This window comes from Leptopilina heterotoma, unplaced genomic scaffold, assembly GCF_015476425.1.
Source record: "Leptopilina heterotoma isolate Lh14 unplaced genomic scaffold, ASM1547642v1 Lhet_97, whole genome shotgun sequence".
NCBI classification, from domain to species: Eukaryota; Metazoa; Arthropoda; class Insecta; order Hymenoptera; family Figitidae; genus Leptopilina; species Leptopilina heterotoma.
The window spans coordinates 1,571,110-1,593,735 of record NW_025111203.1 but is presented as its reverse complement, the minus strand read 5'-3'; the positions used below and the strand labels follow the sequence as shown (position 1 = coordinate 1,593,735).

The window sequence follows — 22,626 nt, the reverse complement described above, 5'->3', positions numbered from 1 at the left end:
TCAATTCTTTTCATGAATAATAAAAATTTCTTAGGAAGTCAATTATTTAAATTAGAATTTGCATAAAAATTAGTCGAAAGAAATCACTTATTTAAAAATTTTAATAAAATTCTTCTCAAGAATTCAATTATTTTTATAAATATTTAAATTCTTTGATGAATAATAAAATTCGTTGCAAGAATTGAATTTATTATCACGATAAGAAAGAAGTAAATAAATTTGATGAAATGTAGGAAATAGTCAGGAAAATAAAAAATATGGAATGTATTTTTTGTCAGTTTTGTGAAGTGTCTAAAACGAGTTTTTTTGGTCGTCAAGTTTAATTTTTCGATAGCTACTCCTTTACTACTTTTTTTTAGTTTGAAAGCTACTTTTTGCTACTTTTTTAAAATTAATTATCGAATGTGAAGTCTGTAATTATATTTCTGTCTTGACGGCAAGGAAAATTACTGTGCTTTGAAAATAGTAGATTGAATATATAAAGAAGTCAAATACAATATAAAAAGTTAAATACAATTTTAAAAAAACATTACAATTTTTTTAAAGAAAAGTTAGCTTTATGCGTAATTATCTTACCATATATACTAACATGAAGTTCTAATAATGTTCAGCCAGAATCACAGTAGCTTCATTGACTATGTATCTGTTAAATAAAATTTCCTTTACGAACGCTTATTAGTTTATATTTATTAACAGTGAGCCACAGTTTTGGTTACGGTCTAATGGATGCCGCCGCGATGGTACGATTAGCCCGCAAGTGGAAAACAGTAGCTGAACAACATAACTGTGAAGTATTGTCATCTCAAGGGGGGCGGTAAGTTTAAAAATTGAAATAATCCAAATTTTAATTGCAGTGTCTTGCTTTATTATTATATTACAGTCGTCTACTAATTTTAAGACTTCTAAACCCATCAATTTTTCCTATTGAAAAATAATGTTTATCTAATATTAAAAAAAATCTTTTTTGCTGAAATTCAATTTCCTCTTATCAAAAGTAATCGACGTATTTATAATTGAACCCCTTGATGCAAGAACTAGACAGACCATTGAAATTAAATGGACGTAGTCTGATTTTTGCCTAAAGGCATTCAATCAAGGTCAAGACACACGAAGTTCTTGCCACTGATAATATATAATTTTAAATTGTTCACTGCTTGCAGGCCAATCCCTCCGAAGAGTCACCTGACTCTTATGTTAGACGTAAAGGAATGCAGAGGAGTGAATTTTTTAGAGCACGTTCAGGTAAAAGAGCAAATTTTAGAAACAGTTAAATATTATTTATTTAATTAATATTAAATATTTATTTAAACAATAGGCGAAGGTGTCCCTGTCGGCTTCAAGAAGAGGCGACTTGGAGATTTATCTAACGTCTCCCCAAGGTACAAAAAGTATTTTACTAGCAAAAAGGCCTCATGACTTTTCCAAAGCAGGTTTCAACCAGTGGCCATTTATGTCGGTTCACACTTGGGGAGAGAGACCTCACGGCACATGGAAGTTGGAAATTCATAACGAAGGGAAATATCTAGGTAAGTTTTTATGGTTTCTATCTAGGTTTTAAATAAAACCATCTTAGTGGTTCATGTCAATTTAGTCTCTTTTCCTCTGTCAACCTTTAACCACTATAATCAATTCTTGCTTTTACTCATAACCGTACTAACATATTAAAATTAAAATAATGGAACAAAATCTAATCAGATTAATTATTATACTTTGACTTTTTCAAAGTTAGAACTATTCAGATATTTTTCGCACAAGAGTTCGACATTATTCTTGTTATAAAGAATCTTTTGTTTGAATCCATCTCTCGAGAATAAGGGTAATTTATAAAACTATAACTTAAGTAATAATGATTTAATTTCTAGTCAATCGAGAATTTGATTGAATTAATAGCAAAAGTGTTTGTTTGACAATATAAAGAAACAAATATTTATTAAAGAAATGAAAAATATTGATAAGAGTCAAAACACTTGAAAACACTATTTTTGAATACACCATCTTTAGGTCGTGCAACGCTTCACGAATGGGCTTTAATTTTTTACGGAACGGCCACCCTGAACGATCGAACTGACTATCAGCTTTCCAATCCGTCTGTTATCAATGTGCCACGTAAGCCATTCGTCAAATCTAAAGATACGAAGTTCTTGAAAAACCAAAATTTCTTATTAGGAAATGTCCCGAGAAACAAGCAAACGCAACAGTACAAATCTGAGAAAATACAAGCGAGTGTGAATTCACCTTTCGGAGCAAACAATTCGGGTCAAACGCAGAGAAAAAGTAAAACTCGTGGTCACAATAAAAATGTGAAAATGGTGAATAGGCCGACGGGTAGTCCCACCGTGCAAACAATGCGCGGTTTGTCTGTCGTCTGCGCCCCTAAAACAGGAGGTGGGGTGCGAATGAATAACTCGAAAGCACGATGCCAAAGCACTCCGAATCCAATGAAAAACGCCACTGTCATTGCGCCGACAACGAAGTCGTGGACCTACCGCCCAATATCGAGAGCCAATTCGACTGCAATTGCGACTGAGTCTTCTAGACGACAAGGCCTTATTCTCATGGAACCAGCCATCAAGTCTGCAACCAATAACGTACCAAAGGTGTTCCAGCAATATCCGAAAATCCAGCAACTTTATCCCCTTTACCCGGTTTACGACAAGACAATAATGATGGGTCAGCACGCTACCAGAGCAAAGGGCCTGGATTTGTTGCAAGACGAACAGTTTAACTCAAGAAATCATCAACTTAATAAGGGTACCCAAACAATCTATTTAAGACTGCAGCATGATTTTCTTAGATACACAAGGGTGAAAACCTGAAAAACATTCCTTAATAATTTTCAAGTAGGGATTATTTTTTTAACTCCATATTTTAAAAGGACCAAACGGAAAGTAGTTGGAAGAGGGGTTCTCCAGTTGTAAGGTGAAAAAAAACCTTTTTCAAGAGTTTTTTTTAAAACACTAAATTTTTTTAAAATACAATTTTTTCCTGACCCATACAGCACCGGAAATTTTGTAAAAGTTGAAATTAAGTTGACTGCATCCTTTGGAATCTTCCTTCAGCTGCGAAGTTGATGAAAATTGATGTAGTCCTTTAAATTTCCCCTGTTTTTTCACTATTTCAGGGCTCGAGCCAGTAAAAGTATTTAAAAATACGGACCAATTATTATTAATACGAACCAAAAAAAAAAAATTACTGGCCATTTACGGACCAATTACTGACAAAAATATTAGGGGTCCGAGTCATATAAAAGAACATTTTACTTAAAACTATAAATTAAACTAGCAATAATTCGCGCGCTAAAGCGCGTGGCTAACTTCTTACTACCTTTTTAAAATAAAATTAGCAATTTTAAAAATAATAGAATTTAAAAATATTCTATTTTAAATTTTTGTTGAAAACACTAAAAAAAAATTTAATTTTGGAGAAATTAGAAATAATTTAATCTTTAGGGGAATTCAATTATTTTTTAAAATGTTAAAAAAATTCTTCACAAAAATTCAATTTATTTATTTATTTATTTATTTAAGTAGTAAACGGGACTGTGCCCTTTCGTACAAAGTACTCTTAATACTAATTTTATTGCACTAAGCAAAATTACTAAATATTTTCAAAAATGAAACATAAGTAGCTGAACTTAAAATAGTGAACTACATATCTCTAAAAACAAGCTGACGCAAAAGTGTGTGAAATCTCATAGAGTTACGATCAAAAAAATCAATATCATTATAAACATCATTTGCTTCTCTACAAAGCCTGGTCATCAAAGAATGATTTCCATAATTCGTTCTATGAAATGGAACAGAGAATAAAGAAAAATACCTAGAAGGTCTTAGTGGCACACGTAAATTAATTAGTGATATAAGTGACTGACAATTAAAGAATCCATTAAATAATTTATATAAAAATGATAAATCAATATATAGGAATCTTAAAGAAACCCTTGGTATATTGAGCACAGAACGCAAGCTGCAGTAATCATGAGCATGAAAATCAAATGGTATGTGAAGTTGACGCGCAATGAAACGAAGAAACCTATTCTGAATGCGTTCAAATCTTATAATATTATATGTGTAATATGGCACCCAAATGACTATAGCATACTCTACTATTGATCTGATCAATGAAAAATACAAAGTTTTTAACGCTGATAGATTATGAAAAGCAGATGCATTTCTCATTACAAATCCCAGAGATTTTAAAGATTTAGAGATAACTTCGGAGATATGTTCATTATAATTGAGATCTTTACCAATCAAAACCCCCAAGTCTCGAACCTGAGTCACTCTATTTAATTCACTTGAACCCACAGTATAACTATATACAAATGTGATTTTCCTCGCAAATGAGATTACTACACTCTTATCTAAATTGAAGGTCAAATGATTTTTCTTACACCAAACTATAAGATGTTTAAGATCTAACCTGAGTTGTTTAGAATCGAGACAAGGGTTATTTGCATTAATTGCTTTAAAAATTTTCAGGTCATCTGCGTACAACAAAAATTTGGAATATTTAAAAACAAATTTTATATCGTTAATATATAAAACAAACAATAAAGGACCGAGATGAGACCCTTGAGGAACTCCCGAGGTAGATTTAAACGCATCAGAATAGTCATGTTCAACTCTCACCATATGAGGTCTATCCGTAAGATAACTTTTAAAAAAATTAATTAAATTTTCAGACATGCCCATGATTCTCAGCTTGCGTAAAAGTATGTTGTGATCCACCTTATCAAAAGCCTTAGAAAAATCCACATAAATTGCATCAACTTGTTTCCCCATTTCAAGATCCAACGCAAGTGAGTTTGTAAACAAAGCAAGATTAGTAATCGATGATCTTCCTTTAACAAAACCATGTTGTTCATCAATAATAATATTTGATGTAGCTAAGTAAAGAGAATCGTGTATCAAACTTTCAAAAACCTTTGGTATAGCGCTAAGAATTGTTATAGGTCGATAATTTGCAATGTCATTTTTGCTTCCACTTTTATATATCGGTACAATAATGCCCTTTTTCCACTCATAAGGAAATATACAACAACGTAATGATAAATTAAATAAAATGTGTAAAGGCTCGACCAAAGAATAACAAAAAGAACGAAGAAATGATGGAGGTATCTTATCAGATCCCGCCCCCTTACTGATATCAAGATTTTTTAATTTAGATAAAATTTCCTCCCTTGAAAAATACATATTATTTAAATCCATCGAACCTGTAACATTAGAATTATTATTTAAATCTTGAAATGGCGTAGTATAAACAGAACTAAAAAACGTAGCGAAAAGGTTTGCAATTTTGACAGGACTATCACCTGACTCTTTACCAAAATTCATAAAATTAGGTAGACGTTGATTTTTCCTATTAGTGTTAACATATTTCCAAAATGTTTTCGGACAGTCAATTATCGAATTCTCAGTATTAGAAATATAATTATTATAGCATGTATTTGACAAAGATTTGCATCTTGATCTTAAATTAGAAAATTTTAAATAATTATCATTTGTTTTAAATTTCATATAATGAGCATGCGCAATCTTTTTTTCAAGAACCAGTTTTTTAAGTTCAAATGTAAACCACGGTGGATAACTAGATTTATAGATAGCATTTACAGGAACAAATCTGGTGTCAATTAATTTCATAAATGATAAAATTCTTCTGACGAATTCAAGTATTTCAAAAAATAATAAAATATTCTTCTGATGAATTCAAATATTTCGAAAAATAATAAAATTCTTTGCAACATTCGAATTATTTCACAGATTTAAATCAAAATTCCTGTAAAGAATTCAATTATTTTTATAAATAAGTAAATTTTTTAGGAGATTTCAATTATTTTTATAAATAATTAAATTTTTCAGGAAAATTCAATTATTTTTGAAAATGTTAACAAAATTCTTCATGAAAATTCAATTATTTTCATAAGTAAGAAACTTCTTGTGAGAAATTCAATTATTTCAAAGATTTTAATCAATTTTTTGGAAGAATTCAATTAATTTCATGAATATAATAAAATTCTTCTGAGAAATTAAATTATTTTCAAAAATAATAAAATTGTTTGTAAAATTTAAAAGATTTAAAAGGTTTTAATCAATTTTTTGGGCAAGAATTCAATTAAATTTCTAAATAATAACATTTTTCTTAAGAATTTAATTTTTTTTTCAATTAAAATCGATGCAAAAATTCAATTATTTCTATAAATAATAAAACTCATTATAGAATTTCAATTATATTTTCATACAATTTTTAATGAATTCCGCGAAAAGTGCAATTATTTTAAAAAAATTTTATTAAAATATATTTATAAAATAAAAAATCTGATTTAAAAACAAAATTGATTTTTTTGAAAAAATTTTTAAATAAAATAATAGAATTTTCAAATAATTGCAGAAATTCAATTCTTTGAAGAAAAAATAAAATTTTTCTTATAAAATTCAACTATGTTCCAAATTTGAAAAAAATCTCGTAAAAATCCCAATTATCTTTATAAATAACAAAATTCTTCTCCAAATTTCAATTATTTTCATAAATGTCAAAAAAATTCTTGTCCTAATTTCAATAATTTTCCAAAAATTTTCTAATTTTAATGATTTTCAATATCTACTATTTTAATAAAATTTCCCAAAAAAAATTCAATTATTTAAAAAAAAATTTAATAAAATTTTATGCAAACATTTAATTATTTTCATAAATAATAAAAATTTGATTGCAATTCAATTATTTTCATAAATAATAAAATTTTTTTAAGGAATTCAATTATTATTTTCATAAAAAATAATTTAAAATTCTAGAAAATAATAATTGAATTAAAATGATGAAAATAATTTTGATGAAGTTACAGTAACAATTATTCTTATAATATAAAATAATGATTTTATCTCTCGTTCATTTTTTAATTATTAGAAAACGTGAAGAAATCGATCACTCCGAGTCTTCGACTCGGAGCAATCGATATCTTCATATTTTATAACAAATACTTTTATAAGTTGTGTAATTTAAAAAAAGGTTTGAATTTGAAATTTTTGAATGTCTTAATTCCTGTGGAAAATCCTGTTCCAAAAATAAGATTAAAAATAGGAATTGTGCAAATATTTTTCTTCTTTTTCTAAAACAAAATAATTTTTTTTTAAATAATTGAATTCTTTTGGAAAATTTGAAAAAAATAGTAAATATTGAAAATCATTGAATTGAGAACATTTTTGAAAATAATTGAATTTCAGAGAAGAATTTAATTATTTTTAGAGATAATTGAAATTTTGACGAAAAGTTAAAAAGAAATTTTGAACATAATTGAATTTCTGCGAATAATTTTATTACTTTTGAAAATAATTGAATTAGTACAATCATTTGTAATTTCTCTAAAATTCTCCAAATTATATCGTACATTTACGAACTTTTTAGCCTTTTTCTATCAAATTACGGTCTTTTCGGATCTTTTTTAAAAGAAACTGACTTTTACGAACTTGAAGCAAATTTACGGACCTAGTTCGAGCCCTGCTATTTTCTTTTTACGGTATAAGGTATATTTATACATTATATTTATTTTATCTCTGCATTTTTTTACATCTTTTATCTTAAATATTACAGACTTACTTCTAAAGTTTCGGACAATGTAAAACATTCGATTTTTGAAAGTTACAACTGGTGTACCCCCCTTAAATTTTATCGGTAACCAAATAAGTGTCTATAATTATTTCAATTCAGAGATTTGTTGAAAATAGTAGGAATAAAATTTGCCTTCAGGAAGAACAAAAATTGATGATACCTTTGCATGCGACTGTGTGTCTATTAGCCCAGACTTTTAAACAGTAAGTGTCAAAACATGGGCCGACTTTGTGGTGTCAACAAAGCTATAGAATAAGATAGTATCACATGACTTGGAAAGTCTATATTAAAAATTTAGTCGAGCATCATGAAATTAAAATATATTTGTGATCCAGTTTTCACTGTAAAATTCTTGGGAACCAAGAATTCTATAAAAGACTTCACATAAGTCTTTTATTATAAAACAATTTCCCAAAAATTGTGTTTAGAACATATAAAGGAATCTAATAATACTCACCTAAAATTTCGTTTGTTTGTGCATGTATGTGCCTGCCACAAAAGTTTGTACGCTATAATTACACAGAAATCGCTAAACTGCTTTGAGTGTTTTGCTTCTGAGTGTAACAATTTTATGAGTTTGAAACATTTTTGTTGCTTCATAATCGAATCAAAGAAATTTGCTCCAAATAGTTCGATATGTTAACTATTATTTTTATAATTAATGAATAAATTATTGTTTTATTAATTATACACCAGAACCTGGAAATACGTTACTCTTTGATTATGTTTCCTAATAGCCAAGATCTTGGTACTTTCAAGAAGACTGTGTACCTGATGCACTACACATATATCAGCCAGAACTTTATGACTCCCAAGTTGTTATGTAAAAGAAATGTTTTGACGAGACGAGACGTTAAAATTCAACTAGAATTATTTTAGGTTTTTATTAGACCATTTCCTAGAGAATTGTATTGATGTACTACGTGAAATAATGCACGTGATTTGATGTTAGAGAACCTGCACATGTATGTTTTTGGACTTCCAAACAATTTATTTGTTACAATTATGTGAAGTAAATAACATTGTTGCAGATCTCGAAGAATGGAAGTTGGTGTTTTATGGGACTGAGTCTTCCTTAGAAATAGACGAGGGATTGGACAAGGACAATCCCAGACGACCTATCACCCTGGAAGATGAAATATCAGATAACACAGCAACAAACAGCAAGAAGAATATTATGGACACAGTGGGCGATCCATGGACTGGGAGTCAGCAAATGGACCGCGTCTCCCATCAGGAACATCCAATACAGATATCAACGAGTGAAAATCAGACAAGTGGAAGTAGTCAATTTACAAGTGGTGCTTACGGATGCCTCATTTTACTTATCCTAGTATCTCTCAATAGTGATATTCCCTGGACTTGCGCAACGTCCTTTAATTCTATTTTCAACGCACAGTCTTTTTCACGGAACATCGTTCGTGAAATTATTGTACTCAATAATATCAATTCTAATGAAAGTAACGAACTTAGTGTGAAAGTACAAAAATTAAACAAGTCAAATATATCGTGTAAAGTTTTATGATAAGTCGTGTGCAAAGTCGTTGATATTTTAATATAAATTCTTAAAGAAAACAACAGCTCAAAGTTAATTTAATATGATATTTAAAGTTCTCTCTATTAACATTAAAATGATGCGATTTTTCAAGTATTATTATTTAACTTGTTAAAACATTTAAAGATTCTCATTCGTCTAACAAAGATATTAATTTTCTTTACCGAAATGGTATGATATTGTTGAAGTATTTTTACATAGTTTAATAGAAGTTTTAATTGCAATTTGTGCGCAGTATTTTTTTATGTTATTTACGGCTACGCAATACATATTATTAATACATTATAACTTTAATATCTGATGTAATCAAAACAGTCCTTACAGCACTAAGAATTTCTTGAATATTTTCTGAACAATGCAGACTCAATTTCAAGATGTTCAGTTATCGACACACTTTGCTCATGCAAATGTTCACTATATGAAGGAACCCTGAATATTTTATGGAATTATAAAGTTAAAATAGAGAAAAACTTGAAGAGAATTATAGTGTCAGGGAGGATAGTGACCCTAATATAACACGGAGAGAAATGGATAGTGATGGTGACTCCTATTTCAATGGTGATAATTAAACAGTTTTGTTAATTTTTAACAAACCGATTTAATAGACAGATTTACTTAAATGTAACGAATCCTTGGCCTTCAAGAGAAAAAACTACAGATGGTACCACCCCAATCAGTCTTTCACCAACAAAGCGAAATTTAACTCTTTAAAACCTGCGGGACATATTTGTCCCACTTACAAAAACCACTGTAACTTTTTAAATATTAATATTTTTTAAACGGCTTTGACTTTATTTCTTCAGAATCGGTCAAGGTACCCAAAAAAAATAAAAGTAAACTATAAAAAAAATTTTTAATATATAAAAGTAATGAAAACTGTAATTAACCCTTTAACGCCTGCGGGACATATACGTCCCACTTACAAAAACCACTGTATCTTTTCTAAATATTAATATTTTTTAATCGGGTTTGACTTGACTTCTTCAGAGTCGGTCAAGGTACCAAAAAATCCAAGCACATGTGCACATAAAAGTACTGTAGCTGGTGGGAGGTGCATTTAATAAGTCATAAATTCGTAAAGAGGTTTTTCCTAATAGCCCACTTTGGCATAAATATTTTGTGGTAAATTACTTTCTTAATCTGACAATAATTAGAAGGAGCTTTAAACGTTCCATGTTGGTCGAAAAGCTTCGAAGGAAAAACCATGTGTGTGACAGAAATGGGGATATCTGTTAACTTTTTCACTCGCATGGTTTTTGCCTTCCACCATCGCCTTTACGCCAACATGACATAAAATTATAGTTGAAGTAAGAAGAAGGTGGTAACTCTAGTTGAAGATAAAATGAAGAAATAAGTATCTATTTTGTATGGAACAAAATTTTTTAAGTGATCCAATTTCAAAAATAAAGTATAAATATAAATAAATATAAGTTTTTAATAATATAATTAAAAATTTAATAATCAGTCCGAATCGAGGAAATAAAAGTAACAAAATTTTATTACGTTCCGACAATACGGCTGCCCTCTTCAGAAATAGTTTATTAATAGAAAATATTTTTAATATCAAGATTTTAAACTTTGAATATTTTCCTCAGTGAGAAATGAAATAAACTAAAATTCTGTTTCTTTTCTATTTTATCAAATTATGATTCATATTGTTGTTACTTATTGGACTAGTTAAAATGTTATAGTTGTTTAGATAATGGAAGAAATTTGTTCGCATAAAGTTTAGGAACTTAAGTCAAAAAACTTGCGGAAGTGTTTCGTATATTGAATTTTTATTGTTTTTTGTGAATGAGATTCTATAGAATAAATACGTTTCTTGGTATATTTGTTAACCAAATCGATGGAATAATTATTGTTGAGAAGTATTTTTTTTATTATTTTGTATATGAAGAAAGTTTCTGTGTTAATATATTTTTTATTTTCGGTTATTATAAGAACATATCTAAAAAGTTAGTTACTGTTACTTGTTGCTACTTATATACAATGTGACGCGATATGAAGAAAGAGACGAAGAAAGTCAAAAATTATAGATCATGTTTTAAAAGTTTTAATTAAAAATATACAAAGAGAATCAAATTTTATAATCTCTTATTTTAATTTTAAAGAAACAAAAAGAAACTTTTAATCAAGATAAATCTGCCGTAAACATAACCTATAATTCGTTTTCTTCTTAGGTCCCTTTCTTCACATCGCGTAACATATATGTGAATTGAAATCTCTAATCATAATTATCCATGATTTTAGTAATTTTCTGAATTTTACTCCTCAGTATGCTAATAGCAATAATGTCATCAACATATCTATAGAAAAATATCAGTTTGAAGGATAATTTATTGTTACAAATAGTTCCAAAGTCTGATTTTATATCTGAAAGGAATCTAGAGATAGTCGAATCCATAGGAGTGCCACATATTTTTTGATAATATTTATTGTTAATTTTGAAAAATCTATTATAGAAAAGAAAGTAAACAAGCATTCGATAAATCGTCATCAATATTTAAATTTTATACGATTTTTCGAGGTCAGCCATATACTGTCGAAAAGAATTTTCGATTCTAAGTGATCGTTAAATTTTTAATTTTATTATAAATCTAAACAATTTGCCATTAACAAAAAATGATCTAATGCACTTGAAGAAAAAATGTTCAATATATTTTTTTCAACACTGTCCAAAAATGTTTTGAAAATAGGTAATAGAATTTTAACAGAAAACCAAGTAGATCGGTCAAACCAAAGACTTTTAAAAAATTTGCTAAATTTAACGTCGAAGGGATGTTGTAAATACATATCATTATCGATAGATTACTTTTTATAAAAATTCACGTACTTAAAGTTTTGGTTTCAACTTAACGACAAATAAAATTATTTCTTTTAGTTTCTATTATCCCTTTCGTGCCCTCGAGAAACCCAGCGATTGGATTTTGTTGAAACTTGTTACTCAGGGGTTTTTGGGGTCGCTGATTACGAATCTGAAGTCAGATTTTCAAAATTTTGAAAATTCAAAATGGTGGATTCAATATGGCGGACATTTTTTCAGAACTGATCAAATTTACATAAAACTTGTTACTCAGCGGTTTTCGGGGTCGCTGATTACGAATCTGAAGTCAGATTTTCGAAATTTAAAATGACAACCCTGAAAAACGCCGAGTAACAAGTTTCAAGTGAATTTAAAAGCACATTTGAAAAAAGTCCACCATTTTTAATTTTGAAAATCTGACTTTAGATTCGTAATCAGAGACCCCGAAAATCCGTGAGTAAGAAGTTTTAAGCGAATTGGAGAAAATTTTGAAAAATTAGATTTCGCTATTTTCTTATAAATACTTAAACTATTGTTTATAATAATTATAATCGTACTACGTAATTTATTATTTTTTTAATTGTAGCAGCGGCCATTCGGAATGGAAAGAAATTTACACCAAACATGTCCCGGAGGCACGAAAGGGTTAAATTAAATTATAGATGGAGTGTATCACTTTGAAAAAAGTAGCAGAAAAATTGATCGGCTATGCTTATTTTAGTTTTATTTTTTACTAGAGCTTCTTTTTTAATTAACTAAAATTAAAAAGAAATGAAATATTTTGTATGTAGTGACAATTTAAATATCAACGGTTTGTACCGAGAACAGATTATCTATTCTTATTCCAAATTGTATTCCTATAAAATATTCTCCTTCTTGTGAACATTTGCGGATAATGGCAAAAACTGAACATTTAAAAATTGCGTTTGTAGAGTTTATTAATTATTCTGTGTTGCGATTAGGAGTAACGCTTATTTACGCTGCTTTTGCTATTTAACACAAAGAATTGTGACATTGATAATAAAATTCATAGCAAATTGAACACTTGCGCGATTTAGATAATAATCAATTTGCATTAAATTTAATTAAAATTGAAACACAGTTCTCTTTGAAAGCAGCAACAATCGCCGCTTTATTACCTATAAGTTATTCGTAATCTCAGCCCAGGAAAGTTTTAGTACTACGTGAGGTCTAGTCTTATTGTTAGATTTAAGAAAACTTGGATCCAGAGAGGGTCTGCGTTGAGAATTACTCATGTACAGTAATCTGTATAATACAACGGCCTGTTTTTTACAATGACCACTAAGGAGTCACTGGACAAACTTTAGTTTTCTCAAACTCTTCTATTAAAGGTTCAGAGAAGGAGCTTTGAGTTAGCAATGATACGCATCACTTTTTGCTACTTAGCACTTTTAACTTAATGTTGACGTTTGCTTAAATAAGCAGTGATTATACTTAAGTTGTTGTTCATAATTGTACATATAATTGTTTGGGAAAAGTAAAATTAGAAAATCGTTTTAATATTTATTATTATGTTTACAATGAATACTGTTAAAGTGATTTATATACTTCGTTACAGAAAAGAGCCCTTCCGACTACAAGGTCCTTCCAAAGAGGAGGACATTGCAAAGAGTTATAAACCAATCTATTAAAACTACTTGTATTCCTGTAGAAATATTTAAGAAGTCTGCAATTCCTATTGATTGGCAACTTAGCAAACTGAAATGTGAAATTATATATTCCCTTAGTTACGAAGGTAGTGACGCTAACTCAAAGTATCCGCTCTGACCACATTAAGGTACACAAATGGCCAACTACTTATTTTTTGGTTTATCTTTTATACCGTCAAATGTAAAATTTTATAAAGCAACATTTTGTTTTATGCAATCGACACGACGATTTGGCCAAATATCGCTTCTTCTATATTTTCTTAAAATCTGGAACGAAGATTATGTAAGTGGTAAATAATCCTCTAGACGGTTGATAGTAAAAACTAAAAGTGAAACAATAAATAAAATTGTAAATTAAAAAATATAATCGATAATAAATAAACGAGGCAAATCACATAGCACATTTTGCTGAGTGAGCGTGAGCAAAATTGTAGAAATTAAAATTACCTCTCCTACACGGAACAAATTTGGGTACATCGACTATGCGTTAAAGTTCATCCGTTGTGACGGTTCAAATTTTCGTGGTCCGAAAGGAACGTATTTTGTCAGTTTTCTAGACAAGAGGATAACATCAGTCTCTTTTTGAGCATCTGACGCACAAAATCGGAATAGCAGTTGCGCCCGGTTATTTAGTACAAGAATTGAACTGTGGACAGCGTAGACGATGAACCAAAATTTTTCCGTATATAGTTTAATATGGGAACTTTTAAGTGAAGCGAGGGAGACTCAAATTTTGTAACGTAAAAAAGCAGTATTTTAAAGGCGCTGCTTTTTCTTCAAATATACATTAAATGGAAAAAGTTAAGAGTGTTTTTTGTAAAAATTTGAATGATCTTTCACGTAGCGGTCTCGATTATAAAATTGGAATAATTTTCATTAAAAAATATATTGAACTGAATCCTTGTAGTTATTTTTTATAACCCTTATTGTGTCTCAATTTTCGAAATATTAAAAAATCAGTAAGAGAAGCAGGCGCAAAGCGTTTACGTCTTAGAATTTCGTGGTATAAAAGAATAAAATAAATAATTAACTCTCGAGAAAATCTCAATAATTTTCCAGGAATATTTCCATAAAAAATGAAGATTTATCGAATAGCAAATTTTGAAAATAATTGAATTCATTTTACAGGGTTGCTACAAAAAATTAATTTTGCTTTTTCCTGATTTCCAGACAAAATTTTGACTTTTTCCCTGACTCTAAAGAAGCATTCTATTCTGTTTCATTCCAAAAATTATTAGATACTCAAAAAAAAAACATTCTGTTACATTTACTAACAAATTTCTTTCATTATAAAATTATTCGAAAATAAACAAATTTTTTTAAAAATATTTTTCATTTTTCTATGGGAACTAAAATTTTCAAAATTTCTAATTCAAACCTTTTGAAATTCAATAACTTATAAGAATATTAATATAAAACATGAAGATACCAATCACCCCGAGTCTATCTTCATGTTTTATAAGAATTTTAATTTCCATAAAATTTTTCAAAAAAATTAAATTATTTACAAAAATTATAATAAAATTCGTTGCAGGAATTCAATTATTTTTCTGAATAACAAAATTCTTTACAGGATTTCAATTATTTTAAAAAAATATAATAAAAATTCGTTTCAAAAATTCAATTATTTTTTTAAATAATAAAACTCGTCGAAGCATTTCAATTATTTTTAAAAATAAAATTTTCCCCAAGAATTCAATTATTTAAAATAAAATTTTCAATAATATTTGTTATATGTGACCTGGACAGTGAAAAGGGATCTTACGTGCGAAAACAAGTTTTCGAGAAAACAGCAGTTAAAGTTTAACTTAGAAAAACCCTTGTAACTTTTTTAAATATTAATATTTTTTAATCAATTTAGGCTTATTTTCTTCACCGTGAATCACAGTATCTAAATAAATAACATACAAGTAATGGAAATTTTTTTTTAATAATTGTTTATATAAATTAATAACAAACTCCCCAAACATAGGAAAAATAAATCTAAGTTTTCTAACTTGCAACAATAAGTATAAATAAGTGACACATGTTTGTAAGGGTTTTCGAGGTCGCTGATTACGAATATGATGTTAAATTGACAATTTGACAGTTGACAGCTGTCAACCTCTCTAAAAAAGTGATTGTTTTTTTATAAAAAAGACAGTAATAAGGTTTTTGAGGTCGCTGATTACGAATATTATGATATCAAATTTGAATTTTAACTGTTGACAGTTGTCAAAGAAACCGTCAACTTTTCTAAATAGTAAAAAATTATCGTCTTCGTTATTTTAATTTGTATAATAACAAAAAATCAGTTTTTTCGTATTTTTACTCTTGTTTCTTTTAACTTAAAAAATTTTTTTTAAAACTTCTAATCAACTTATCATTTTTTGGTTTTCACCATCTTAAAGAGCGTTTCAAACCCTATCCGAATCAACAAAAAAGTAAAAAATGATTTTTTAAAACGTAAGGTCACTTTTCATAGACCAGGACACATATTTCAAAAAAAAAATTATAATTACAACAATGTTTATAAAATTCTGTTGAAGAATTAATTTCAAAAGTAACAAATTTTCTACAGAAATTCAATTGTTTTTACATTTTAGTGAAATTTTTCGAAATAATTCAATTTTTTTCATAAATAGTAAAATTCTTCTCAGGAATTAAATTATTTTTGAAAATTTCAATAAAATTTTTAGAAACTATTCAATTATTTTCATAAATAATAAAATTTATATCAGGATTTCAATTATTTATTATTATTATTTATTATTATTATATATTATAATATATTATATATATATATATTATATATATATATATATATATATATATATATATATATATATATATATATATATATATATATATATATATATATATTATATATATATATATTATATATATATATATTATATATATATATTATATTTATTATATATATATTATTATATTATTTATTATTATTATTATTATATTATTATTATTATTATTTTTTATTATTATTTATTTATTTATTATTATTTAATATTTATTTATTTTTATTTATTTTTTATTTTTTTTTTTATTTATTTTTAATTCAATTATTTACAAAAATATTGAAATTTTTCTCAGGAATTCAATTATTTTCAAATATTTTCATAAAATTGTTCGAAAGAAATCAATTATTTTAAATACAATTTTAATTAAATTTTTTGAAATAGTTCAATTATTTTTTTAGATTTTAATAAAATTCTTCCCCAGAATTTAATTATTTAAACATAAATACTTTTTTAAAAGAATTTAATTATGCCGATAAATAACAAAATTATTCCCAAAAATTCAACAATTTTGAGGCATTTTAATAAAATTCTTTGCAAAATTCAATTATTTTCATAAATACCAACATTCATCACAATAATTCAATTATTTTTAAAAGTAATAAATTTCTTCTTGAAAACTCAATTATTTTAATAAATTCTAATAAAATCGTTCACAAGAATTCAATTATTTTCGTAACTAATAAAATGCTTTATAGTTATTCAATTATTATTTTTATGAATAATAACATGCTTTTTAAGAATTCAATTATGTATTTTAAAAAATTCATGTTATAATGCTTTTAACATTCAATTATTATCTAAAATTTTAACTAAAATTCATTTTTAAATCAATTTTTCTTAGAAAATTCTACGAGAATTCAATTATTTTAATAAAAAAATAAATAATTTATTGAATAAAGGAATGTTTCTCAAAATTGAATTATCATACAGAATTTTATCAACTTAATTAAATTTGTTCGATAAATTTTAATCATTTTAATCAGTGAACTGATGAAATTTTTTGAATTTTATTATTTTTAAAGAAAATTGAAATTTTTACGAGAATTTCTTTTTATTTTTGAAGATAAATGAATTTCTGCGAAGAATTTTATTACTTCTGAAAATAATTGAATTTCTGCAATCATTTGTAATTTCTCCAAAATTCAATTTTTTTCAGTAAAAAATCACTGACTTTTCGCTGATTTCCCTGATTTTTTCCTGAATTTTTCTAAAGTTTTAATTAAAATTTTTCAAAAAATCGATTATTTTTTTTATATTTTTCAAAAATCCAATCATTTTTTAACCATTTTACCAAATTTTAATTGTTTGGAAATTTTGTAAAATTATTATATTTCAAAAAATTATTTAAAAAATACTAGCCAAACTATCCGCGCGCAAGCGCGCGGGAATGTTGTATGCGGCTGCTTATTTTAAACAATTTAAAAAATTTTAAAGAAATAATTATTATAACCTAACAAAGAGATTTAACTAACTAAAATTCAAATAATTTCACTCAATGGTCTCAACTTAAATAGAATTTACATTACTAGACTTAAACTATGGCTAGAACAATTACAATTAGTATCTGGGTCATCTTTTGCATTGCTTATTTTATAAAGCCATTTTAAATTAAATACTTTTTAAAGAAATAGTAATTATTACACACTGAAAAAAGTTTTACTTGAAATAGCGATAAGTTTCTCTAGAATAACGAAAGTATTAATTGAAGCACTGAAAAATTTCGCTACTAAAGTGAAATCTGTAGTTCATCCAGCTAAATATTTTTTGCCGTGCATAACGAAAAAAGAATTAAATTAACATCAGATTTTCTACATTCAAAAAAAACGAATTCAAATAGAAATTAATCATTTTACAACTTAACCAAATTCACCCCAGAAATCACTGCATTCGATAATTTAGAAGAAAGTCAGACAAAAGCAGGGTTCCTACAGAATCTGGAAATCATAGAAATCATGGAAATGGTATGGAATTTTTAAAAGGCTTCTGGAAATCAGGGAAATCATGGAAAAGACCTGTAATTTTTAAAAAATTCTAAATTTTTTCAGTTTTCCATTTTTTCTCTTGAATAAAAATTCAAATAATAATAAAGCTAAATGGTATAAAAGAGAAAAAAAATGTTGAATTTTAAGAAATTCAATTTTTCGGATTTTTGATAATTTTTAATAATTTTTTATTTTTTTCCAAAGAGTCGAGGCAATTTAATAAGTAAAGTATTTTCCAAAAGCACAAAAAAAAATGAAGCTAAATCCCATAAAAGAGAAGAAAAAATGTTGAATTTTAAAAAATTCGGATTTTTGAATTTTTGATAATTTTCGATAATTTTAGATTTTTTACCAAAGAGTCGAGACTATTAAATAAGTAAAGTTTTTTCCAAAAGCACAAAAATAATGAAGCTAAATCCCATAAAAGAGAAGAAAAAATGTTGAATTTTAAGAAAATCGGATTTTTGAATTTTTTCGAATTTTTGATAATTTTAGATTTTTTACCAAAGAGTCGAGACTATTAAATAAGTAAAGTATTTTCCAAAAGCACAAAAATAATGAAGCTAAATCCCATAAAAGAGAAGAAAAAATTTTAAATTTTAAGAAATTCGGATTTTTGAATTTTTGATAATTTTCGATAATTTTAGATTTTTTACCAAAGAGTCGAGACTATTAAATAAGTAAAGTTTTTTCCAAAAGCACAAAAATAATGAAGCTAAATCCCATAAAAGAGAAGAAAAAATGTTGAATTTTAAGAAAATCGGATTTTTGAATTTTTAATAATTTTCGATAATTTTAGATTTTTTACCAAAGAGTCGAGACTATTTAATAAGTAAAGTTTTTTCCAAAAGCACAAAAATAATAAATTTAAATCCCATAAAAGAGAAGAAAAAATGTTGAATTTTAAGAAAAACGGATTTTTGAAATTTTTCGAATTTTTGATAATTTTAGATTTTTTACCAAAGAGTCGAGACTATTAAAAATGTAAAGTATTTTCCAAAAGCACAAAAATAATAAATTTCAATCCCATAAAAGAGAAGAAAAAATGTTGAATTTTAAAAAATTCGGATTTTTGAATTTTTGATAATTTTCGATAATTTTAGATTTTTTACCAAAGAGTCGAGACTATTAAATAAGTAAAGTTTTTTCCAAAAGCACAAAAATAATGAAGCTAAATCCCATAAAAGAGAAGAAAAAATTTTAAATTTTAAGAAATTCGGATTTTTGAATTTTTGATAATTTTCGATAATTTTAGATTTTTTACCAAAGAGTCGAGACTATTAAATAAGTAAAGTTTTTTCCAAAAGCACAAAAATAATGAAGCTAAATCCCATAAAAGAGAAGAAAAAATGTTGAATTTTAAGAAAATCGGATTTTTGAATTTTTTCGAATTTTTGATAATTTTAGATTTTTTACCAAAGAGTCGAGACTATTAAATATGTAAAGTATTTTCCAAAAGCACAAAAATAATAAATCTTAATCCCATAAAAGAGAAGAAAAAATGTTGAATTTTAAGAAAAACGGATTTTTGAAATTTTTCGAATTTTTGATAATTTTAGATTTTTTACCAAAGAGTCGAGACTATTAAATAAGTAAAGTTTTTTCCAAAAGCACAAAAATAATGAAGCTAAATCCTATAAAAGAGAGGAAAAAATGTTGAATTTTAAAAAATTCGGATTTTTGAATTTTTGATAATTTTCGATAATTTTAGATTTTTTACCAAAGAGTCGAGACTATTAAATATGTAAAAAATTTTCCATAAGCACAAAAATAATGAAGCTAAATCCTTTAAAAGAGAGGAAAAAATGTTGAATTTTAAGAAAATCAGATTTTTGAATTTTTTCGAATTTTTGATAATTTTAGATTTTTTACCAAAGAGTCGAGACTATTAAATATGTAAAGTATTTTCCAAAAGCACAAAAATAATAAAGCTAAATCCCATAAAAGAAAAGAAAAAATGTTGAATTTTAAGAAAATCGGATTTTTGAATTTTTTCGAATTTTTGATAATTTTAGATTTTTTACCAAAGAGTCGAGACTATTAAAAATGTAAAGTATTTTCCAAAAGCACAAAAATAATAAATCTAAATCCCATAAAAGAGAAGAAAAAATGTTGAATTTTAAGAAAAACGGATTTTTGAAATTTTTCGAATTTTTGATAATTTTAGATTTTTTACCAAAAAATCGAGACTATTAAAAATGTAAAGTATTTTCCAAAAGCACAAAAATAATGAAGCTAAATCCTATAAAAGAGAGGAAAAAATGGTGAATTTTAAAAAATTCGGATTTTTGAATTTTTGATAATTTTCGATAATTTTAGATTTTTTACCAAAGATCGAGACTATTAAATAAGTAAAGTTTTTTCCAAAAGCACAAAAATAATGAAGCTAAATCCCATAAAAGAGAAGAAAGAATGTTGAATTTTAAAAAAATCAAATTTTTGAATTTTTTCGAATTTTTGATAATTTTAGATTTCTTACCAAAGAGTCGAGAGTATTAAATAAGTAAAGTATTTTCCAAAAGCACAAAAATAATGAAGCTAAATCCTATAAAAGAGAGGAAAAAATGTTGAATTTTAAGAAAAACGGATTTTTGAATTTTTGACAATTTTCGATAATTTTAGATTTTTTACCAAAGAGTCGAGACTATTAAATAAGTAAAGTTTTTTCCAAAAGCACAAAAATAATGAAGCTAAATCCCATAAAAGAGAAGAAAAAATGTTGAATTTTAAGAAAATCGGATTTTTGAATTTTTTCGAATTTTTGATAATTTTAGATTTCTTACCAAAGAGTCGAGAGTATTAAATACGTAAAGTATTTTCCAAAAGCACAAAAATAATGAAGCTAAATCCTATAAAAGAGAGGAAAAAATGTTGAATTTTAAGAAATTCGGATTTTTGAATTTTTTCGAATTTTTGATAATTTTAGATTTTTTATCCAAAGAGTCGAGACTATTAAATATGTAAAGTATTTTCCAAAAGCACAAAAATAATAAATCTAAATCCCATAAAAGAGAAGAAAAAATGTTGAATTTTAAGAAAAACGGATTTTTGAAATTTTTCGAATTTTTGATAATTTTAGATTTTTTACCAAAGAATCGAGACTATTAAAAATGTAAAGTATTTTCCAAAAGCACAAAAATAATAAATTTAAATCCCATAAAAGAAAAGAAAAAATGTTGAATTTTAAAAAATTCGGATTTTTGAATTTTTGATAATTTTCGATAATTTTAGATTTTTTACCAAAGAGTCGAGACTATTAAATAAGTAAAGTTTTTTCCAAAAGCACAAAAATAATGAAGCTAAATCCCATAAAAGAGAAGAAAGAATGTTAAATTTTAAGAAAATCAAATTTTTGAATTTTTTCGAATTTTTGATAATTTTAGATTTCTTACCAAAGAGTCGAGACTATTAAATAAGTAAAGTATTTTCCAAAAGCACAAAAATAATGAAGCTAAATCCTATAAAAGAGAGGAAAAAATGTTGAATTTTAAAAAATTCGGATTTTTGAATTTTTGATAATTTTCGATAATTTTAGATTTTTTACCAAAGAGTCGAGACTATTAAATAAGTAAAGTTTTTTCCAAAAGCACAAAAATAATAAATCTAAATCCCATAAAAGAGAAGAAAAAATGTTGAATTTTAAGAAAAACGGATTTTTGAAAACTTTTGGAATTTTTGATAATTTTAGATTTTTTACCAAAGAGTCGAGACTATTAAAAATGTAAAGTGTTTTCCAAAAGCACAAAAATAATAAATCTAAATCCCATAAAAGAGAAGAAAAAATGTTGAATTTTAAGAAAAACGGATTTTTGAAATTTTTCGAATTTTTGATAATTTTAGATTTTTTACCAAAGAGTCGAGACTATTAAAAATGTAAAGTATTTTCCAAAAGCACAAAAATAATAAATTTAAATCCCATAAAAGAGAAGAAAAAATGTTGAATTTTAAAAAATTCGGATTTTTGAATTTTTGATAATTTTCGATAATTTTAGATTTTTTACCAAAGAGTCGAGACTATTAAATAAGTAAAGTTTTTTCCAAAAGCACAAAAATAATAAATTTAAATCCCATAAAAGAGAAGAAAAAATGTTGAATTTTAAAAAATTCGGATTTTTGAATTTTTAATAATTTTCGATAATTTTAGATTTTTTACCAAAGAGTCGAGACTATTAAATAAGTAAAGTTTTTTCCAAAAGCACAAAAATAATGA

At 26.2% G+C, this 22,626-nt stretch overlaps 1 protein-coding gene across 4 annotated transcripts in view; it reads left to right on the top strand.

Annotated features, from left to right (window-relative positions):
- The window catches only part of LOC122512283 (furin-like protease 1), a 39,255-nt gene extending 27,046 nt beyond the window's left edge, over nt 1–12,209 (top strand). For 3 of the 4 annotated variants that reach the window (XM_043628029.1, XM_043628028.1, XM_043628030.1), the window contains exons 8-12: nt 697–814; nt 1,161–1,242; nt 1,316–1,526; nt 2,002–2,751; nt 8,637–12,209. In XM_043628029.1, coding sequence (XP_043483964.1) covers nt 697–814; nt 1,161–1,242; nt 1,316–1,526; nt 2,002–2,751; nt 8,637–9,130 — 1,655 coding nt within the window. In that variant the 3' untranslated portion in view covers nt 9,131–12,209. The remainder of the gene's footprint in view (nt 1–696; nt 815–1,160; nt 1,243–1,315; nt 1,527–2,001; nt 2,752–8,636) is intronic. The other variant, XM_043628031.1, reaches the window with a different exon arrangement.
- Nucleotides 12,210–22,626: the final 10,417 nt, after the last annotated feature.